At 42.5% G+C, this 21,135-nt stretch overlaps 1 protein-coding gene across 1 annotated transcript; it reads right to left on the reverse strand.

The window, feature by feature from the left end:
• Positions 1-2,746: 2,746 nt before the first annotated feature.
• OTOR (otoraplin) lies at positions 2,747-7,250 on the reverse strand. Its single transcript, XM_082743233.1, has 4 exons — positions 6,975-7,250; positions 6,224-6,363; positions 5,015-5,125; positions 2,747-3,726 (listed from the first exon to the last, which is right to left on the reverse strand). The coding sequence occupies exons 1-4, from the start codon at positions 7,087-7,089 to the stop codon at positions 3,703-3,705; spliced, it is 390 nt and encodes a 129-aa protein (XP_082599359.1). The 5' UTR covers positions 7,090-7,250; the 3' UTR covers positions 2,747-3,702.
• Positions 7,251-21,135: the final 13,885 nt, after the last annotated feature.

Below are 21,135 nucleotides of genomic sequence, written 5' to 3' on the forward strand. Positions count from 1 at the left end.
TGCCGGGTCTTCCCTGCCCTGACTGTTCTCACCTCGGATGAGTTTCAGTGCTTTTCTCGTCTAGCCCTGGTAACCCCTTTGAACAGCTCTGCTCGAGGCCAAGTCTCACCATTTGCCCTAAATTGGCTCCTGAATCCACTGTCCTGTATTGTTTCCTGTGTTCTGTGAGGTCAGGGGTGAGGAAATTCTTTTATTTATTATTATTATTACTAGTTTCAGGAGCACAGTATAGTGATTCAACAATTCCAGACAAACTCAATGCCCATCACGGTAAATGTAGTTTTGATCCCCTTCACCTATTCCCGCCCAGCCCTCCACCTGCTTCCCCACCGCCAACCGTCGGTTTGTCCCCTAGAGATAAGAGTCTGCTTTTTGAAGAAAGAGTTAAAAAAAAAAAAAAAAAAAAAAAGTCTGTCTCTTTTCCTCTTTCTTTCTTTGTTTTTTGTCTCGTAAATTCCAAATGCATGAAATCACAAGGTGTTTGTCTTTCTCTGACTGCCTTATTTCCCATCTGTGTGGTTGCAAATGTCAAGACTTCATTCTCCTATATGGCTGAGGAATATTCCATTATAGATACATAAGGGATGATGAAAGCCTTGGTTTTCTCCCCAGAGGAAACAGTACAACTATATGGAAAAATGAAATGCTACACAGATACACACACCTAGCCTCAGCTTGGGAGTGTAGAGGAAACCTACAAGCTGAAGTTCCCTCAGGGATCCCTAGACCTAGTTGTTTGGGGTTTTTTGTTTTCTTTCATGTCTGTTGGGGGAGGTCACAGAGAGGACGTGACCACCAGTTGACCCTCGAGCTGGACAGTTGACCCTCGAGCTGGACACGAAGAGTCGGTAGAGGTCCCCCACTCATCTTGCAGCCACCCACGATAAGCTTCATGTGTAAGTCCCTTCCTTCGGGAAATGGCCCCCTACCCATCTGGAGTGGTCTACCTCTTTCCCAGTCTCCCCATGCCCTCCCAGGGCCTGGTTCCAGATTTCTCAGGAGCTCCTGAGGTTGCAAAGCAACAACGTCCATAACTGAGAATCTCTTAGAGGCAGAAGATACCCTTGGTCATAGTGGGAAGGAAGGAAGATTCCCCAGGAGGCCTCACTGTCCTCCAGACTCTCACTTCTCCACCCCTCGGCCCTCTTTTCTCGAAGGTAGAGGTCTGTAGACACTCAGCCAGTGCCTACAATGTGGGGTGGACGTGGGGCTCCCGGTTTAGGAATGTGGAAATCCTGCCCGTTCAATCTTGGGAGAGCTGCTTCAACTCCCAGGTGCTCTCATTTTTTTCATTTATTTCTTTATGTGTCGGAGGAGAGGAGAGAACTAAAATGAGTGTTGCTTATAACCTTTAATGTCCAAGGGATTCAGAACACGCTACCCTAGAAGATGCCCTCTGGTGTATTGATTATTTTGAGCTGAAGGTGAGAAAGAAAGTGCAGACACAGGAGGGGCTCTGATCTACCCCCTTTCCACCTAAAAACAGGCCATAAAATTTCCCACAAGGAAGGTGCCCCCGGTGTGCAGGGAAGGGGACGTTCTTATCCCCAGGCCCTGTGAGTCAGCCCTGGAAGGCACCCATGCAAACGATCCCTCTGCCATCACCCTTATCTTCTGCTTCTCTCCTTGTATGTTTCCTAGTCAGTGTCCCACGATTTACTGCCCTGTGCCCAAGCCACTTTGTCTTGTCACGTTCCACAATTTGTTGTTCATTGTTGAAAAAGGTATATAAGTACGTGACTCTAACGGCTTCTTTGGGTCTTCATTTTCCCTTTGAAGGTTCCGAACTCCATGTAAAAACATGAAATTAAACACACCTGCTTTCCTCCTGGTAATCTGTCTATGTCAGTTTAATTCCTAGGCCCAGCCAGAGACGCAAGGAGGGTAGAAGGTGTTTTCTCTTTCCCTCCCATGCATCCATGAATCTCAAATCTGGGGGTCTTGTGAAAAAATGCAGATTGTGATTCCGAAAGTCTTCAGTGGGTTCTGCCTTCTTAACCAGCACCCAAGCGAGGCCCATGCAGCTGCTGAGCCAGGGATGGCCCTTTGCCATCTGAGGGGCTAGCTGGTGCTTTAAAGTCCCTACAGGTACTTCCATTCTGGTGATGCAGCTCAGCCCCCAGAAGATGGAAACCAATCAGGGACCCCAAAAGTCCTGGGTGAAATTGGTTCTGGTGAAGGGGAGGCCGGTGTGGCCAGGAGGGACTGTAGCCCAAAGCCCTGTTCTTGGGGAGGAAATCTGGAAGCATGAGACCTGACAGATGGGGACTTTGGCAGACAAAGGGTATCATAGGGATGCTGGGTGTCTTGAGGGATAATGGGGTACTTGAAATGGGGGAACCAGAAAGGGAGAGGCAGATAGAAACAGAGGATAAATGCTTCTTATCTTAAATTGTGTCGACCATCCTAGTTGCTGCCTGAAACATTTTATGGCATGCAGTAAGACAGAGGCAATGGACTGATGCGTTTGGGTTTGGGGGGCTTTCTTGGGGTACCATTGCACATAATGGAACCTCATTAGAATTTGGCAAAAATATATTCACCCCAAATCATAGTGGACACAGCTAGAAAAATGACCCTGGAGTGCCAGTCTCCATCTTGTCCTAAATGCTCTCCTCCTCATCCTGGTGGGATGAACAGATCACAGAAAACTGAGGAATCAACCTCATTTCCAAGCCCCTTCTAGACTTTTGACACCCCCAGGTGAAAAATGCTTTAAAACAATTTTTAATCAGAAATTGTCAGGTTTTTTGAGTACAGGCATTTTAATTACATGTAAACAGACTCATGACTACATCAAAAGAATTATATTAGGAATGAACAATCAAAGTAAATTTCCAATTAAATGTAGAGAAACTTGTACGTCCATTGGGACCACCAATCCCCCTCACCAGATTTCTTCCCACATCATCCTTGACTCGGGGACTTTGCACAGGAAGAGGAAATTCGAAGTTGAAAGAGAAGTAGAAAAATAACCCACAGACGTTTTCCTCCTGTCTCTTGATTGGAAGCTCGAATGTTTGCAGTAACAGCACTCACAAAGGGGAAACTATCCCATTACAAATATTTCATAAGCTGCGCCTCCCTTATTACAGACACACATACTTACTTAAAAGTAAAGAGAAAGAGGCAGAGTCCAATATCTCTGAGTCCAAAAAACTCGTCCACTTGCACCAGTTTCACATCTCAAAGGCATCAAATATTAAAAGTAACAATAATCCTGGCATATTCCTTGAGGATATAGCCTCTTTGGGTACATTATAACACTCCCAATGGCCAGTAAGACAAATAATTAGAAAACAGCATGTCCCAAGTAAGACCTGTCACCTACCAAGTTTCTATAAGGAGCCAAAGAACTGGCAAGAATTACAGTGAAGAAGTAATACAAATGAACCGTCTTCTGTATGCATTCCTGTGTAAGAGAGGATTCTCTAGGCTGAAAAAGAATTTCTGCTTTCAATTCTCCCCCTTGAGCCAAACATCGCCCTGCCCTCCAGGTGGTGGGAAGACCAGGCCAGCAGAGAACTGAACAGAATTTACTCCTTCATCTACCACCACTGGCCCACAAGACTCAGCCCTCCTGTAAGGATAAAAAAGCCTTGAATCAAAAGTCAGGAATTAGGGACACATATTTTTTGTTGTTGTTGTTATTTCACTGTTTATATTTTTTGGTGTTTCCTTTTTATTTGCAGGTCTAATTTCTTACTCACAGAAGAAGTCAATATCCTGGAGGAAAAAAGGCAAAAAAAAAAAAAAAAAAAAAAAGAAAGAAAAGAAAAAAGAAAAAGGTTGAACTGAGCAGACAAGGACCAGAAAACAAATGCATTTTCTTTATTAAAAAATCATAGGTCATCAAAGGGAAATCTGGATTTAAAATAAGGTTGAACCCCAAAGAGTATGACATAATTATCACCTCAAGTCAAAAACTACTTAAAATGAAGGTTCTCAAATACACTTTTAATTGGTGGTTATTTGACACATTCAAGCTCCATGCTCAGAAGGGATGACAAGTGAGTCCCGTTTGTGTGGGTTGGGCAATGTTTTGAAGTTATTTCATGCAGCAATTAGCTCCAGGAGAATGTCTTCAAAACAACCACCTTGCCAAGTAGCTCAAAGGGGATCTTTTATGTCTCTTCTGGGGTTTGCAAGACCCCAGGGCATTGGAAAGAGTATAATTCCTTTTTCAAACACAAGTAGAATCTATCTACCACAGAAATAAGGCATCCAAAGATTTTTTCCAGAATGTTTTGATTTGATTAAATACAGGTGCTGATTTTTTCCCAGCCCAGATGCTTTAGTAAATAAATATAACCCTCAGTTAAGAGTTCGTAAATACTATATTCCTTTCTTTCTTTGTGACATGGACTCCTTTCTAGGATAACTTGTATCTAAAAACGAAAGGGGGTGGGTTCAGTAACCTTTCAAGAGTGGGAATAGGTGTAAATGCTCGCCCAAACCACCCTGTCCCGGGGGAAGCCTCCATGGCAAGTAGGGGGGTTGTTCAGGGAGTCTTGTAAGAGACGTGATGCATTTTTTAAAGCTTTTTTTTTTTTAATTTTATTTACTTATTTGACAGAGAGAGAGAGAGATCACAAATAGGCAGAAAAGCAGGCAGAGAGAGAGAGGGAAGCAGGCTCCCTGCCTAGCAGAGAGTCCGACGAGGCGCTCGATCCCAGGACCCTGAGATTACGATCTGAGCCGAAGGCAGAGGCTTCATCCACTAAGCCACACAGGTGCCCCCAAATGATGCATTTTTTAAAAAATATTTTATTTACTTATTTGACAGACAGAGATCACAAATAGGCAGAGAGGCAGGCAGAGAGAGAGAGAGGGAAGCAGGCTCCCTGCCTAGCAGAGAGCGTGATGAGGGGCTCGATCCCAGGACCCTGAGATCATGACCTTAGCCAAAGGCAGAGGCTTAACCCACTGAGCCATGCAGGCAGCTGACATTTTTAACACTTGCTGCATTAGCCCAGGATCTGAGCCCATCTCTGGCCTACTCTTAGACACTTACCGTGGTGGGGACTTCCTTGGTGGCTTCTTGGTACACGTGTTGCTCCTCGACCAAGCTGCTGGGGAAATAGCCCAGGGTGCCCATCTCATCCTCACGGTCATCTCCATAAACCTGAGTGCCCAGAAGAGTAACAGTCAGGGGATTGCGGATGGAGGTCCACTTCTAAAAACCCTCTGGGCTCGCATTTGCTGTGAATAAGAATTATAGAATTGCAATGTCTCGCTTTTTCATTCTGGATTCCAGAGGCCTCAGATCCAACTTTGAAGCTCATTCACAGCCACTGAGTCAACCCACAGAAAGTGTATCTCTGTTCCTCTGTGGTCCCGTCTTCCCGGTCTCACTGAGCATTCCTTTATTTCATACAATCTTGTGAGCCGCCTTGGAACCCATAAACAAAGTCAGTACTTTTCTTTTTTCTTCTTTCCTTTTTAAAATTTTATTTAATTTCCTTTCAGTGTTCCAAAATTCATTGTTTATGCACCACACCCAGTGCTCCTTGCAATACGTGCCCTCCTTAACACCCGCCACCAAGCTCACCCAACTCCCCACCCCCTGCCCCCACCCTGCCCCTTCAAAAACCCTTAGTTTGTTTCTCAGTCGGTACATTTCTTAAGAACAAAATATACTTTTATTTTAAAGAACTGGTCTTTCTCAGTTAAAAATTTGAATGCACAGATACTTGAGTGAATTTAAGATTTAATCGTTCATTCCTTGAGAGTCTGTCTGTGGGGCTGCAGATGAGAATAGGAAACCGGCTGGGCTCATCCCTCCCTAGGGTCCACCCCCTGCCGGTGAAGAAAGCAGAGAAGAAAGCAGATTCTCTGGAACTGAAGAGAATGTTAGTTTCCTTTAAAATACTGAAGTGGAGCCTGACTGCCAACACACACATGCCTTTTCCTTGGCAAATCCCTGCAAACATTTTTGAGTAAGTTTCAAACTCTTTGGGATGTTCAAGCCCCCACATGGTTGACTAGGTCTTGACAACACATCACATAAACCTACATTTGGTTTTGTTATGAAATTTTCTTTTTTTTCTTCAAAATGTAACAAAAGCAAATGTGTGTGAATTTCAGCACTTGCATCTAAACCTCTCCATTGTTCTTAAGAGCTTGTTCCAAACACTGAAATATATTGAAGGTAGATCAGAGAGAAAACATTAAGAGCAACCTATGTTAAGGTGAGTGTCTATTTGAAAGGATCTCATCTTACACTGCCAGCCCAGAATTCGCCAGCTCCATTTTCTTGCACCAGCTTTGAGTAAATGTAAATCTGCTGTCCTTTTTTAACATTAATGAACCTGCAGTCTGGGGCATTGTAATCTTCTCGAGCTCGGGCCAGAGAAATAGTGTCTGGAAGAAAAGAAACATTGAAATGACTACATTTTAGTCTCCTGGATTTTGTTCGTTTGTTTGTTCCTTCCTTCCTTTCTTCCAGATTTATTTGTGTATTTGAAAGAGAGAGAGAGAGAAAACTCATGGGGAGGGGGAATTGTGGAAAAGGGAGAGAGAGAGAGAGAGAGAAGGGAAGCAGATTCCCCGTGGAGCATAGAGCCTGATTCTGGCCTTAATCCCAGGACCCTGAGATCATGACCTGAGGCAAAATCAAGAGTCGGATGCTTAACCAACTGAGCCACCCAGGCACCCTTAGTCTCCTCAATTTTCTAACAGTAAAAAGGCCAAGCATATCAGAAAACTAGAAAATCAGAGAGATCAGTAATTCCCAGTTTATAGTTCCCATTCAGTTCAAGAAGAGTAATACAGCCAAGGTCTGAAAGCTGAGAATTTTAACTAAGTGAATTCTCCGTAGTAAGACACCAAAGGTACAGACCATGAGAAACAGAGCTAGCAACATACACATTAGAGAAGATTCGCTTAAAGCCCAATTAGATGTTCAGGTATTAGTGGATTTTTTTTCAATTCTATAATAGAAAGATAATAAAAGGCATAAAATATGTCCTTACACACGCACTCGTCATCTGCACAGAGCTTCTTGGAAGCAAGTCTGTCCATAAATATTCCATGCACGGCACATATGGCCACAAGACCTGGGAGGGAAAATAATAATAGTCTGGCCATCTTCCTTTTTTGGCTGTTTTTGCTGTCGTCCTTTAACTGGAAGTGGAAGCTGACTGCAGTGGTTCCTCTCTTTTATGTGGAAGCCAGACATCTGGGTGAGTGCCCCCCAGCCAATGGGAAGGTGCCCCCATTCCTTCCTCTGCTTTCCTAACAGCCCCTGGGATCCAGGGGCTAATTTGCATCTGGTTTTCCAAAGAGACCCAAACTCGATGTCTTTTTCTTTTTTTTTATTAATACACAAAAGATAGCCCAAACAATCCACCATCGGTAAAGTCTTTTTAGCTGTGGTATATTGCCCTAGTAGGGAATTGTGGAAAGAGCTATGAGAACTTTAAATCATTTAAAACCATTTTTTTGGCTCCATTTTCATATTCTTTCCACTTAGGAGCAAAGAGGTTCTAAGTAGAGGAATCTGCTGAAAATGAGAGATCCATATCCTTAGGACACAGAATGTTCCTTGAAACAAATCCGATTAGTAAACATGTGGGTTTATAGACTAGATAAATCAAGGACGCTTAAGTTTACAAATCACCCATGACAGAATTTCCAGAAGTCTCGTCTTTCCTGACACGGATATGGTTTGGAACACATGAGCCACAACCATACCCAGACCCTAGCAAATGTGGAAAGGAGGATGTAGGTGAGTTGAAAAGAATGGAACCATCTTTTTTTTTTTTTTTTACCCTCTGGGTCATTTGAAATTTAGTCTCAAAACCTGCTCCTGGGTAGAGACAGGAGAAAGCTAGAGGTTCTTCTTACCACCCTTATCCCTGCTTCTGGGAATCTTCCCCATGGAAAGAAGAGCACTGCTAGAAATCATCAAAGTTGAAGGGCCAATACCCAGCTCCTATCTAGTCAACAAACATTTTCTAAGCACTGTTCCAGGCATAAGAGATATAGCTGTGAATAAAAAAACATTCCCTGGCCACAAGGATTTACTTTCTGTGAGGAGAGACAGACAATAGGTTGCTGCCTTTTCTAGTGTTTGGGGCTGGTGTCTCTTTCATAAGATTCACCGCCCCCCCACACCCCACACCATTGTTTCTAGAATAGAGGTCCCTGTCAGGATACCCTGTCAGACTTGGCTGATGACAAGATTTCAGAGTAGAACCTCCTCCTCCTCCCTCCCCACAGCATGCTGTCTCCTCACCAGATGAGGGACAAGCATTCAACTTATAAAATAATTTTGTACAAAACTAGGGATAAAATGGTAAAGCAAAAATATACTTACAGTATTATTTTTTTCATAAAAGGTTTTATCTGGGGGTGGGATGCGAGTATGTGTGTGTGTTATTTTCAGAAGACAATCTTTTATACAGCTGGCCCAGATTTAGAAGCTCATTTAATTCAATACCTTCATTATAGTCAAAGATACTACAGCCTCTACAGTCCAGAACTGTTTATTTTTTTTTAAAGATATTGTTTTATTTATTCATTTGAGAGAGAGAGAGAGAGAGAGCACAAGCAGAGGGAGAAACAGGCTCCTCGCTGAGCAAGGAGCCCCATGCAGGACTCGAACCCAGGACATTGTGATCATAACCTGACCTGAAGGCAGACGCTTAGCCAAATGAACACCGAGGTGCACCAGAATTGAGATTTTAAATTCCTCATTTCCTGTTTCCCTTCAAGGAAAAGATGAACGAGAAGTCATTTCCGAAAGCAGGTTGCCCGTGCTTTTTTCCTTCCTTATAAGCAAGGCGCCTAAGAGGGTCTCTGAGAAAACTAAAGCATTGATTAAATCTTCTTAATCTTGTTCAGGCAGCCATTTTACAGACTGGGCTGGTCTCAAGCCAGCCCTCAGCACAGGAGAGCTAGAAGACAATTGCCACTTAAGAGGCATTTAAGGGAAACAGGGATTACCACCCCGCGTTCAAGCGCCCCCACCCTTGCCCCCGGAGCAGGGTGAAACATGGAAGAGATCCTCAACCAAGCCATCACAACAACTTAGCAAGCTAAGGCTGGTATTCACACCAAGCCATTATTGGCTACTGGAAGGTGGAGAAGCAAAGAAGAGATGTCAAGTCATCTGAGCACATCCCAGGCAGGCCTGGGATGTCCTAGCTTTCTGTAGTAGGCAGAGGTAGAATGCAAATGAATGTTTTGCTTGCTGTTGGAATTTAAACTTACAATAACTTGAGAGCATTTGTCCCTGGAGGCACATTCCAGACCTTGCAGATGCTGGGGGTCTGGAGAAGGATCTGCTCTGTCCTGAGCAGGATCACCTCCTTCATCTAGATTTTCAGGTGTATTCTCTGAGCCTTTATTGCCCAAATGACATTTTCTTTTCTTTCTTTTTTTTAAGATTTTATTTATTTATTTGACAGAAAGATCTCAAGGAGGAAGAGAGAAAGAGAGAGAGAGTGAGAGAAGCAGGCTCCCTGCTGAGCAGAGAGCCCAATGAGGGGCTCGATCCCAAAACCCTGAGACCACGACCGGAGCCAAAGGCAGAGGCCTAACCCACTGAGCCACCCAGGTGCCCCACAAATGACATTTTCTTCCTTTCTTTCTTTCTTTCTTTCTTTCTTTCTTTCTTTCTTTCTTTCTTTCTTTCTTTAAAAGATTTTATTTATTTATTTGACAGACAGAGATCACAAGTAGGCAGAAAGGCAGGCAGAGAGAGAGGAGGAAGAAGGCTCCCTGCTGAGCAGAGAGTCCGATGTAGGGCTCGATCCCAGGACCCTGGGATCATGACCTGAGCTGAAGGCAGAGGATTTAACCCACTGAGCCACCCAGGCTCCCCAACAAATGACATTTCTGCTCTCATTCCTAAATTAGTTCTTGATCTGCAGTTCTTAAAATGGAGCCCATGGCTCCTTTAAGGTCTAAAAACCAGCTTGGGCGGTGGATGGGGTGGAAGCAGCCCCCTTGCTGTGACCTGCAAGACCTTGCATGATCTGGCCCCAAGGCCCCTCCAGTCACTCTCTCCCTGCTTGCTCTGAGCCTGCCATATAAGCTGCTCTGTCTTTTGAAAATGCAAAGCTCATTTCTACGTTAGGCCCTCCAGAGCGGATTGCTGGGGAAGGTTTCACTCCACAGACCAGCCCTCCCCCAGATAGATGGGTTTCACACAGCCATTCTTGTCCTCCTCCAACTGGGTCCATCCATCGTGTGACCGTGGCACACCGCCTCGTCACTTATCACTACCTGACAGGCCTTCTTTATTTACGTGGAGGTGATTTGTCCCCGTACACCGCAGTGAAAGCTCCAGGACATGGGAACCTTGTCGATCTTGCCCTTGGCTCTATCACCAGCACCCAGAAAAACGGGTAGTCATTGAATGAATGACCTCCCTGAAGTTGTGTGCTTTGGTGTATACATGCACGTGTTTGGTTTTATTTTTGTTTTTCCTGGGGAGAGCCCTTAGGATTTATCAGATTTCAAAAGAGGTTTTTAACATCCCAAAATCAAGACTCACTAAGTTATCAGGGCAAAGACTTGGGTTTTGTCACCAAAGCATAGCCCCAGAGCAGCAACTTCAGCACCACATTATAAATTAACCTCTCAAGCCCCACCCCTCAGGGTGCCTGGGTGGCTCAGATGGTTAGGTGACTGCCCTGGGCTTGACTAATGATCCTGGAGTCCCAGGCTTGAGTCCTGCATCAGGCTCCCTGCTCAGCAGGGAGTCTGCTTCTCCCTCTGACCCTCCCCGGTCTCATGCTCTTTCTCTCTCTTTCTCTCTTTCTCAAATGGACAAATAAAATCTTAAGAAAAAAAAAAAAAAACCCTCTCCTCCAATCCTGCTAGATCAGTCTACAGTTTAATAAGCTATGAAAATGATTTGGAAGAACATGAAAGTTTGAGAAATATTGCTCAAGGGCAAATCAATTATAGCACCAATTTTTTAAAAAGACTTTATTTATTCAATTGTCACAGAGAGATATCACAGGTAGGCACAGAGGCAGGCAGAGAGAAAAGGGGAAGCAGGCTCCCTGCTAAGCAGAGAGTCCAATGCAGGGCTCGATCCCAGGACCCAGAGATCATGATCTGAGCCAAAGGCAGAGGCCTAACCCACTGAGCCACCCAGGCGCCCCTATTACAGCACAAATTTTAAGTGAGGGCTTCACAATCTTCATTAGATCTTTACTGGATACAATATTTCCAAGGACAAAGTGCTTGCTAAATACCCAAACAGAAAATACTTTGAGCCTTAAAGTTCAAAATGGAGATAGGAACCTCTTGCAATGCTTTCCTTACAAAACAACAAAAAAAGATTATTTGAGAGATAGAGAGAAAGTGTGAGCAGGAGGGAGAGGAAGAGGGAGAGAAAATCTAAAACAGACTCTGTGCAGAGCACAGAGCCCAATGTGGGGCTTGATACCACAACTGCGATATCATGATCTGAGCCCAAAGCAAGAATCAGACACTTAACCAACTGAACCACCCAGGTGCCCCACAACATGATCCATTTTCACACCAGTTTCTTCTTCTTCTTCTTCTCCTCCTCCTCCTCCTCCTCCTCCTCCTTCTTCTTCTTCATTTATTTATTTGACAGAGAGATCACAAGTAGTCAGAGAGGCAGGCAGAGGGAGAGGGAGAAGCAGGCTCCCCATTGAGTGGAGAGCCCAATGCGGGGCTTGATCCCAGGACCTGAGCTGAAAGCAGATGCTTAACCGACTGAGCCACCCAGGTGTCCCACACCAGCTTCTTTTTATCAATATACTGCCTTTGAAAAATACAGTTTGAACTAATGGTCTAACCATTATAACCTGCTTCGAAAGGTATAAATCTGGTTTGTTAGTTCTTAACTCACGTTGGAATCACTCAGGGAGCTTAAAAATATTGATGACTGGGTTTCATGGCTAGAGATTGGGATATAATTGATATAGGGTATAGGTTAGGCATGGGCTTTTGGAAACGTTTCCTAGATGATTCAGATCTGCAGTGGAAATTAAACTCAAAGTTGAGAACCACAATAGATGGGCACATCTTACTTACTTTTTTGAAAACTCCTGGCAACTCCAACAGATGGGTACAAGATCCCAGCATGATCAAATCATCTTCAAAGGGTAGTTAGTTCCTTTTTTCTTCCCCCTCTTTCCTCTTGAAGACTTTCTTCCCAGAATTTGATTATATTCCAGGATATTTAAGCAAATAAGTAAATGTATTGATCACTGGGAGCAGAGGACTTACAAAGAAGGAAAAGGAGGTTGGGGCACCTGGGTGGCTCAGAGTCTGCCTTTGGCTGAGGGTCCTAATCCCGGGGTTCTGGGATTGAGTTCCTGCTCAGTGGAGAGCCTGCTTCTCCCTCTCCCCTCTGATCGTGCTCTCTCTCTCTTTCAAATAAATAAAATCTTTTTAAAAAAGGAAAGGAGGAAGCCCAGAAGAAACCCAGCATTGTCAGATTGCAGTTAGAGGTTCTGCTGGAAATTCCTTTTTCATATAATTATATAGAAACAGCCACAAATACAGACACAGAGGTATCTCTCTATACCATTAAGAAAGGTAAGGACAGGTTGAAGAATGCATAGGACACTGAAGACACAACCACATGGGACATGATCCTGGATTGGAATCCCAGATCATTTTCGGGACATCAGCAAAATGTGAATCATATTGGATACTGCATTAGTGTTATTTCCTGATTCTGCTGGTCACATGGCAGTTCTGTAGCAGAGCAGTCTCGTGCTTAGGAAATACACACTGAAGTATTAAGGGGTGATACAGGGTCAAGGTGGCACGACTCCTGAATGGCTCAGCGATGTTTATGGGAGCTGTGTACTATTTCCGCATTTTTAGATAAATTGGAAATTATATCAAAATAAAAAGCTTTCAGAGGTAATCAGATGTTCATAAGCTCTTTATTTCTAACAGCCCCATATTAAAAAGAACCCAAATGCCCATCTACTGTAAAAACTGCTAATGCAGAGGTGAACTTCAAAAACATTCTAATGATTTTTTAAAGTAATCTCTACACCCAATGTGGGGCTCAAACCCACAACCCTAAGATCAAGAGTTGCATGCTCCACTGACCAAGCCAGCCATGGGCCCCCAAAAGTATTCTAGACGGGGAACAATTATAGTGATAGAAAGCAGATCATTGGATGCCTAGAGTTGGGGTGGGGAATAGATTAACTTCAAAAGTGCAAAAGGAGCCTTTGTTTTTGAGGAGTGATGGAACGCTCTCTTGATTATGGTTATTGCACAACTGTATACAATCGTCAAAATCCATCAAATTGGGTCACTAATCAAAACTCACTAAAAATGGGTGAATTTTATTGCTTGTAAGTAACTCAATTTTAAAAATCTGAGGCGGGGAGGAGTCAAGATGGCGGAGAAGTAGCAGGCTGAGACTACTTCAGCTAGCAGGAGATCAGCTAGATAGCTTATCTAAAGATTGCAAACACCTACTAATCCATCGGCAGATCGAAGAGAAGAACAGCAATTCTAGAAACAGAAAAACAACCACTTTCTGAAAGGTAGGTCTGGCGGAGAAGTGAATCCAAAACGATGGGAAGATAGACCCCGGGGGGAGGGGCCGGCTCCCGGCAAGCGGCGGAGCAATGGAGCACAAAATCAGGACTTTTAAAAGTCTGTTCCACTGAGGGACATCACTCCAGAGGCTAAACCAGGGTGAAGCCCACGTGGGGTCAGCGTGGCCTCAGGTCCCGCAGGGTCACAGAAGGATCGGGGGTGTCTGAGTGTCACAGAACTTATAGGTATTAGAACGGGGAAGCCGGCTACAGAGACAGAGCCGACAGTAAGCTCACAGTTCGGGGTGACCTTGAACCGGTCGCAGGCTCGGTGAGCTCGGAGCGCGACTGGAGGTCAGGCAGATGGGAGTAACTGGGCGCTGTTCTCTGAAGGCGCACTGAGAAGTGGGGCCCCGAGCCCTCGGCTCCTCTGGGCCAGAGACCAGGAGGCCACCATTTGTATTCCTGTCCTCCGGAACTCTACAGAAAGCGCTCAGGGAACAAAAGCTCCTGAAGCAAACCCGAGCGGATTACTCAGCCCGGGCCCTGGTAAGGGCGGTGCAATTCCGCCTGGGGCAAAGACACTTGAGAATTACTACAACAGGCCCCTCCCCCAGAAGATCAACAAGAAATCCAGCCAAGACCAAGTTCACTTATCAAGGAGTGCAGTTTCAATACCAAGGAGAGCAGCAGAATTCCAGAGGAGGAGAAAGCAAAGCACAGAACTCATGGCTTTCTCCCTATGATTCTTCAGTCTTGCAGTTAATTTTTTTTTTCATTTTTTTTCTCTTCTTCTGCTAAAATTTTTTTTAACTTTTACCCTTATCTTTTTTAATGTTTTTAACTAGTTTATCTAATATATATATATTTTTTTCTTTTTTATACTTTTCTTTATTCGTTTTCTTTTTATTTATTTATTTGACAGAGAGAGATCACAAGTAGGCAGAGAGGCAGACAGAGAGAGAGAGAGAGAGGAGGAAGCAGGCTCCCTGCTGAGCAGAGAGCCCGATGCGGGACTCCATCCTAGGACACTGAGATCATGACCTGAGCCAAAGGCAGCAGCTTAACCCACTGAGCCACCCAGGCACCCCTCGTTTTCTTTTTTTTAATTCTTTTCTTTCTTTCCTTTTTTTTTTTCCTTCTTTCTTTCTTTCTTTCTGAATCTCTTTTTATCCCCTTTCTCCCCACTCACGATTTGGGATCTCTTCTGATTTGGTTAAAGCATATTTTCCTGGGGTTGTTGCCACCCTTTTAGTATTTTACTTGCTCCTTCATATACTCTTATCTGGACAAAATGACAAGGCAGAAAAATTCACCACACAAAAAAGAGCAAGAGGCAGTACCGAAGGCTAGGGACCTAATCAATACAGACATTGGTAATATGTCAGATCTAGAGTTCAGAATGACAATTCTCAAGGTTCTAGCCGGGCTCGAAAAAGGCATGGAAGATATTAGAGAAACCCTCTCGAGAGATATAAAAGCCCTTTCTGGAGAAATAAAAGAACTAAAATCTAACCAAGTTGAAATCAAAAAAGCTATTAATGAGGTGCAATCAAAAATGGAGGCTCTCACTGCTAGGATAAATGAGGCAGAAGAAAGAATTAGTGATATAGAAGACCAAATGACAGAGAATAAAGAAGCTGAGCAAAAGAGGGACAAACAGCTACTGGACCACGAGGGGAGAATTCGAGAGATAAGTGACACCATAAGATGAAACAACATTAGAATAATTGGGATTCCAGAAGAAGAAGAAAGAGAGGGGGGAGCAGAAGGTATACTGGAGAGAATTATTGGGGAGAATTTCCCCAATATGGCAAAGGGAACAAGCATCAAAATTCAGGAGGTTCAGAGAATGCCCCTCAAAATAAATAAGAATAGGCGCACACCCCATCACCTAATAGTAAAATTTACAAGCCTTAGTGACAAAGAGATAATCCTGAAAGCAGCCCGGGAAAAGAAGTCTGTAACATACAATGGTAAAAATATTAGATTGGCAGTAGACTTCTCCACAGAGACCTGGCAGGCCAGAAAGAGCTGGCATGATATATTCAGAGCACTAAATGAGAAAAACATGCAGCCAAGAATACTATATCGAGCTAGGCTATCATTGAAAATAGAAGGAGAGATTTAAAGCTTCCAAGACAAACAAAAACTGAAAGAATTTGCAAACACCAAACCAGCTCTACAGGAAATATTGAAAGGGGTCCTCTAAGCAAAGAGAGAGCCTACAAGTGGTAGATCAGAAAGGAACAGAGACCATATACAGTAACAGTCACCTTACAGGCAATACAATGGCACTAAATTGATATCTCTCAATAGTTACCCTGAATGTTAATGGGCTAAATGCCCCTGTCAAAAGACACAGGGTATCAGAATGGATAAAAAAACAAAATCCATCTATATGTTGCCTCCAAGAAACACATTTTAAGCCCGAAGACACCTCCAGATTTAAAGTGAGGGCTTGGAAAACAATATACCATGCTAATGGACATCAGAAGAAAGCAGGAGTGGCAATCCTTAGATCAATTAGATTTTAAGCCAAAGACTATAATAAGAGATGAGGAAGGACACCATATCATACTCAAAGGGTCTGTCCAACAAGAAGATTTAACAATTTTAAATATCTATGCCCCCAACGTGGGAGCAGCCAACTATATAAACCAATTAATAACAAAATCAAAGAAACACATCAACAATAGTACAATAATACTAGGGGACTTTAACACTCCCCTCACTAAAATGGACAGATCATCCAAGCAAAAGATAAACAAGGAAATAAAGGCCTTAAATGACAAACTGGACCAGATGGACATCACAGATATATTCAGAACATTTCATCCCAAAGCAACAGAATACACATTCTTCTCTAGTGCACATGGAGCATTCTCCAGAATAGTTCACATCCTCGGTCCTAAATCAGGACTCAACCAGTATCAAAAGATTGGGATCATTCCCTGCATATTTTCAGACCACAATGCTCTGAAGCTAGAACTCAACCACAAGAGGAAGTTTGGAAAGAACCCAAATACATGGAGACTAAACAGCATCCTTCTAAAGAATGAATGGGTCAACCGGAAAATTAAAGAAGAATTGAAAGAAATCATGGAAACAAATGATAATGAAAATACAACAGTTCAAAATTTGTGGGACACAACAAAGGCAGTCCTGAGAGGAAAATATATAGCGGTACAAGCCTTCCTCAAGAAACAAGAAAGGTCTCAAGTACACAACATAACCCTACACCTAAAGGAGCTGGAGAAAGAACAAGAAAGAAACCCTAAGCCCAGAAGGAGAAGAGAAATCATAAAGATCAGAGCAGAAATCAATGAAATAGAAACCAAAAAAACAATAGAACAAATCAACGAAACTAGGAGCCGGTTCCTTGAAAGAATTAATAAAATTGATAACCCCCTGGCGAGACTTATGAAGAAGAAAAGAGAAAGGACCCAAATAAATAAAATCATGAATGAAAGAGGAGTGATCACAACTAACACCAAAGAAATACAAACAATTATAAGAACATATTATAAGCAACTCTATGCCAACAAATTTGACAATCTGGAAGAAATGGATGCATTCCTAGAAACATATAAACTACCACAACTGAACCAGGAAGAAATAGAAAGCCTGAACAGACCCATAACCGGTAAGGAGATTGAAACAGTCATTAAAAATCTCCAAACAAACAAAAGCCCAGGGCCAGACGGCTTCCCGGGGGAATTCTACCAAACGTTTAAAGAAGAACTAATTCCTATTCTCCTGAAACTGTTCCAAAAAATAGAAATGGAAGGAAAACTTCCAAACTCATTTTATGATGCCAGCATCACCTTGATCCCAAAACCAGACAAGGATCCAATGAAAAAAGAGAGCTATAGAACAATATCCTTGATGAACACAGATGTGAAAATTCTGACCAAAATACTAGCCAATAGGATTCAACAGTACATTAAAAGGATTATTCACCACGACCATGTGGGATTTATTCCAGGGCTGCAAGGTTGGTTCAACATCCGCAAATCAGTCAATGTGATACAACACATCAATAAAAGAAAGAACAAGAACCATATGATACTCTCAATAGATGCTGAAAAAGCATTTGACAAAGTACAGCATCCCTTCCTGATCAAAACTCTTCAAAGTGTAGGAATAGAGGGCACATACCTCAATATTATCAAAGCCATTTATGAAAAACCCACAAGTATCATTCTCAATAGAGAAAAACTGAAAGCTTTTCCGCTAAGGTCAGGAACACGGCAGGGATGTCCATTATCACCACTGCTATTCAACATAGTACTAGAAGTCCTAGCCTCAGCAATCAGACAACAAAAGGAAATTAAAGGCATCCATATCAGCAAAGAAGAAGTCAAACTATCACTCTTCACAGATGATATGATACTATATGTGGAAAACCCAAAAGACTCCACTCCAAAACTGCTAGAACTTGTACAGAAATTCAGTAAAGTTTCAGGATGTAAAATCAATGCACAGAAATCTGTTGCATTTCTCTACACCAACAACAAGACAGAAGAAAGAGAAATAAGGAGCCAATCCCATTTATAATTTCACCCAAAACCACAAGATACCTAGGAATAAACCTAACCAAAAAGGCACAGAATCTATACTCAGAAAACTAAAGTACTCATGAAAGAAATTGAGGAAGACACAAAGAAATGGAAAAATGTTCCATGCTCCTGGATTGGAAGAATAAATATTGTGAAAATGTCTATGCTACCTAAAGCAATCTACACATTTAATGCAACTCCTATCAAAATACCATCCATCTTTTTCAAAAAAATGGAACAAATAATCCTAAAATTTATATGGAACCAGAAAAGACCTCGAATAGCCAAAGGAATATTGAAAAAGAAAGCCAAAGTTGGTGGCATCACAATTCCGGACTTCAAGCTCTATTACAAAACTGTCATCACCAAGACAGCATGGTACTGGCACAAAAAAAGACACATAGATCAATGGAGCAGAATAGAAAGCCCAGAAATAGACCCTCAACTCTACGGTCAACTAATCTTTGACAAAGCAGGAAATAATGTCCAATGGAAAAAAGACAGCCTCTTCAATAAATGGTGTTGGGAAAATTGGACAGCCACATGCAGAAAAATGAAATTGGACCATTTCCTTACACCACACACAAAAATAGACTCAAAATGGATGAAGGACCTCAATGTGAGAAAGGAATCCATCAAAATCCTTGAGGAGAACATAGACAGCAACCTCTTCGACCTCAACCACAGCAACATCTTCCTAGTAACATCGCCAAAGGCAAGGGAAGCAAGGGCAAAAATGAACTATTGGGATTTTATCAAGATCAAACACTTTTGCACAGCAAGGGAAACAGTTAACAAAACCAAAAGACAACTGACAGAATGGGAGAAGATATTTGCAAATGACATATCAGATAAAGGGCTAGTGTCCCAAATTGATAAAGAACTTAGCAAACTCAACACCCAAAGAACAAATAATCAAATCAAGAAATGGGCAGAGGACATGAACAGACATTTCTGCAAAGAAGACATCCAGATGGCCAACAGACACATGAAAAAGTGCTCCATGTCACTTGGCATCAGGGAAATACAAATCAAAACCACAATGAGATATCACCTCACACCATTCAGAATGGCTAAAATTAACAAGTCAGGAAATGACAGATGCTGGCGAGGATGCGGAGAAAGGGGAAACCTCCTACACTGTTGGTGGGAATGCAAGCTGGTGCAACCTCTCTGGAAAACAACATGGAGGTTCCTCAAAATGCTGAAAATAGAACTACCCTATGACCTAGCAATAGCACTCCTGGGTATTTACCCTAAAGATACAAACGTAGTGATCCGAAGGGGAACGTGTACCCGAATGTTTATAGCAGCAATGTCCACGATCACCATACTATGGAAAGAACCTAGATGTCCATCAACAGATGAATGGATAAAGAAGATGTGGTATATATACGCAATGGAATACTATGCAGCCATCAAAAGAAATGAAATCTTGCCATTTGCGACAACGTGGATGGAACTAGAGCATATCATGCTTAGCGAAATAAGTCAAGCGGAGAAAGACAACTATCATATGATCTCCCTGATACGAGGAAGTGGTGATGCAACATGGGGGCTTAAGGGGGTAGGAGAATAAATGAAACAAGATGGGATCTGGAGGGAGACAAACCATAAGTGACTCTTAATCTCACAAAACAAACTGAGGGTTACTGGGGGGAGCGGGGTTGGGAAAAGGGGGGTGGGATTATGGACATTGGAGAGGGTATGTGCTTTGGTGAGTGCTGTGAAGTGTGTAAACCAGGCGATTCATAGACCTGTACCCCTGGGGATAAAAATACATTATATGTTTATAAAAAATTTAAAAAAAATCTGAGGGGTGCCTGGGTGGCTCAGTGGGTTAAAGCCTCTTCCTTCAGCTCAGGTCATGATCCCAGGGTCCTGGAATCGAGCCCCACATCGGGCTCTCTGCTCCGAGGAGAGCCTGCTTTCTCCTCTCTCTGCCTCTCTGCCTGCTTGTGATTTCTGTCAAATAAATAAAATCTTAAAAAAAAAATCTGAGTTACCCATTTCAAGGAGTTTAAAAGCAAGTCCTTATAAAGGCCTATATAGTCCCATCTTACTCTCCCCTCCCTCGCTCTCACCCCACTCCAGTTCCACAGACCCTTCTACTTCGCTCATACAGACACTCAAAGCAGGGGCATCTGTGAAACCTTTTCTCAGACAAGTTAAGGACAGTCACTGAGAATAAGAAGTTAGAAAACTAAACAGCAACTATCACTGCTCAAACATCTCAAGAGCATGGTCCTTTTTCTAGTAATTCATTCTTAATACATTTTACAAGCGAACATAAACTTGACAAATAAGTTATTTAGTAAGTCAGACTCTAGGAGCACCTGGGTGACTCAGTCGGTTAAGCCTTTGGCTCAGGTCATGATCTTAGGGTCCTAGAATCCAACCTTTGTCAGGCTACCTGCTCAGTGAGGAGTCTGCTTCTCCCTCTCCCTTTGTCCCTCCCTCTACTTGTGCTCTCTCAAGGAAATAAAATCTTAAAAAAAAAAAAGAGAGAGATAGAGATTCTAAATGTGGCAGCTTTAGGAATAAAAACTATTTTGCTTTTTCTTCCTTATGTATATGGAAGAGTGACCTGACAAAAATCTACATAAGTCTAAAAGTAGTCATCCCATTTACAATAAAAATTCAAACTTTTATTCAAGAAAATATTCAAAGAAAATCATGAAAAAAATTATCAAGTGTCACTTATGTGTGCTATAGGTGCAAAACTGTCCACTTCTAAAGATGCCCATGGTTTTACTAGCAGGGGACTAAATCACAGCCTTAGGTATAAATCAAAAGCTAAAGAAAATGAGCTTTGGTGTTTAAGAATTAGACACTGATGTTTGAGAATTACAGAGGTATTAAGATTAGAACTGGCAATTTTTTACAAGTCAGCCTATTTATCTTTAAAAATTTTCTAGACTGTAAATTCTTTCCCTTGGAGGGAAACCTTCTTAAGAACAGGGTAGATTAGACAAGCAGGTATTCCTTAGGGAAAATTCCATCAAGAGCATAGGAGCATGAAATAGGAGTTCAAAGATAGCATTCTCTTTCCTTGTTTTCCCAGAAAACATGTT

Source organism: Mustela nivalis (assembly GCF_964662115.1).
Source record: "Mustela nivalis genome assembly, chromosome: 8".
Classification (NCBI taxonomy): domain Eukaryota; kingdom Metazoa; phylum Chordata; class Mammalia; order Carnivora; family Mustelidae; genus Mustela; species Mustela nivalis.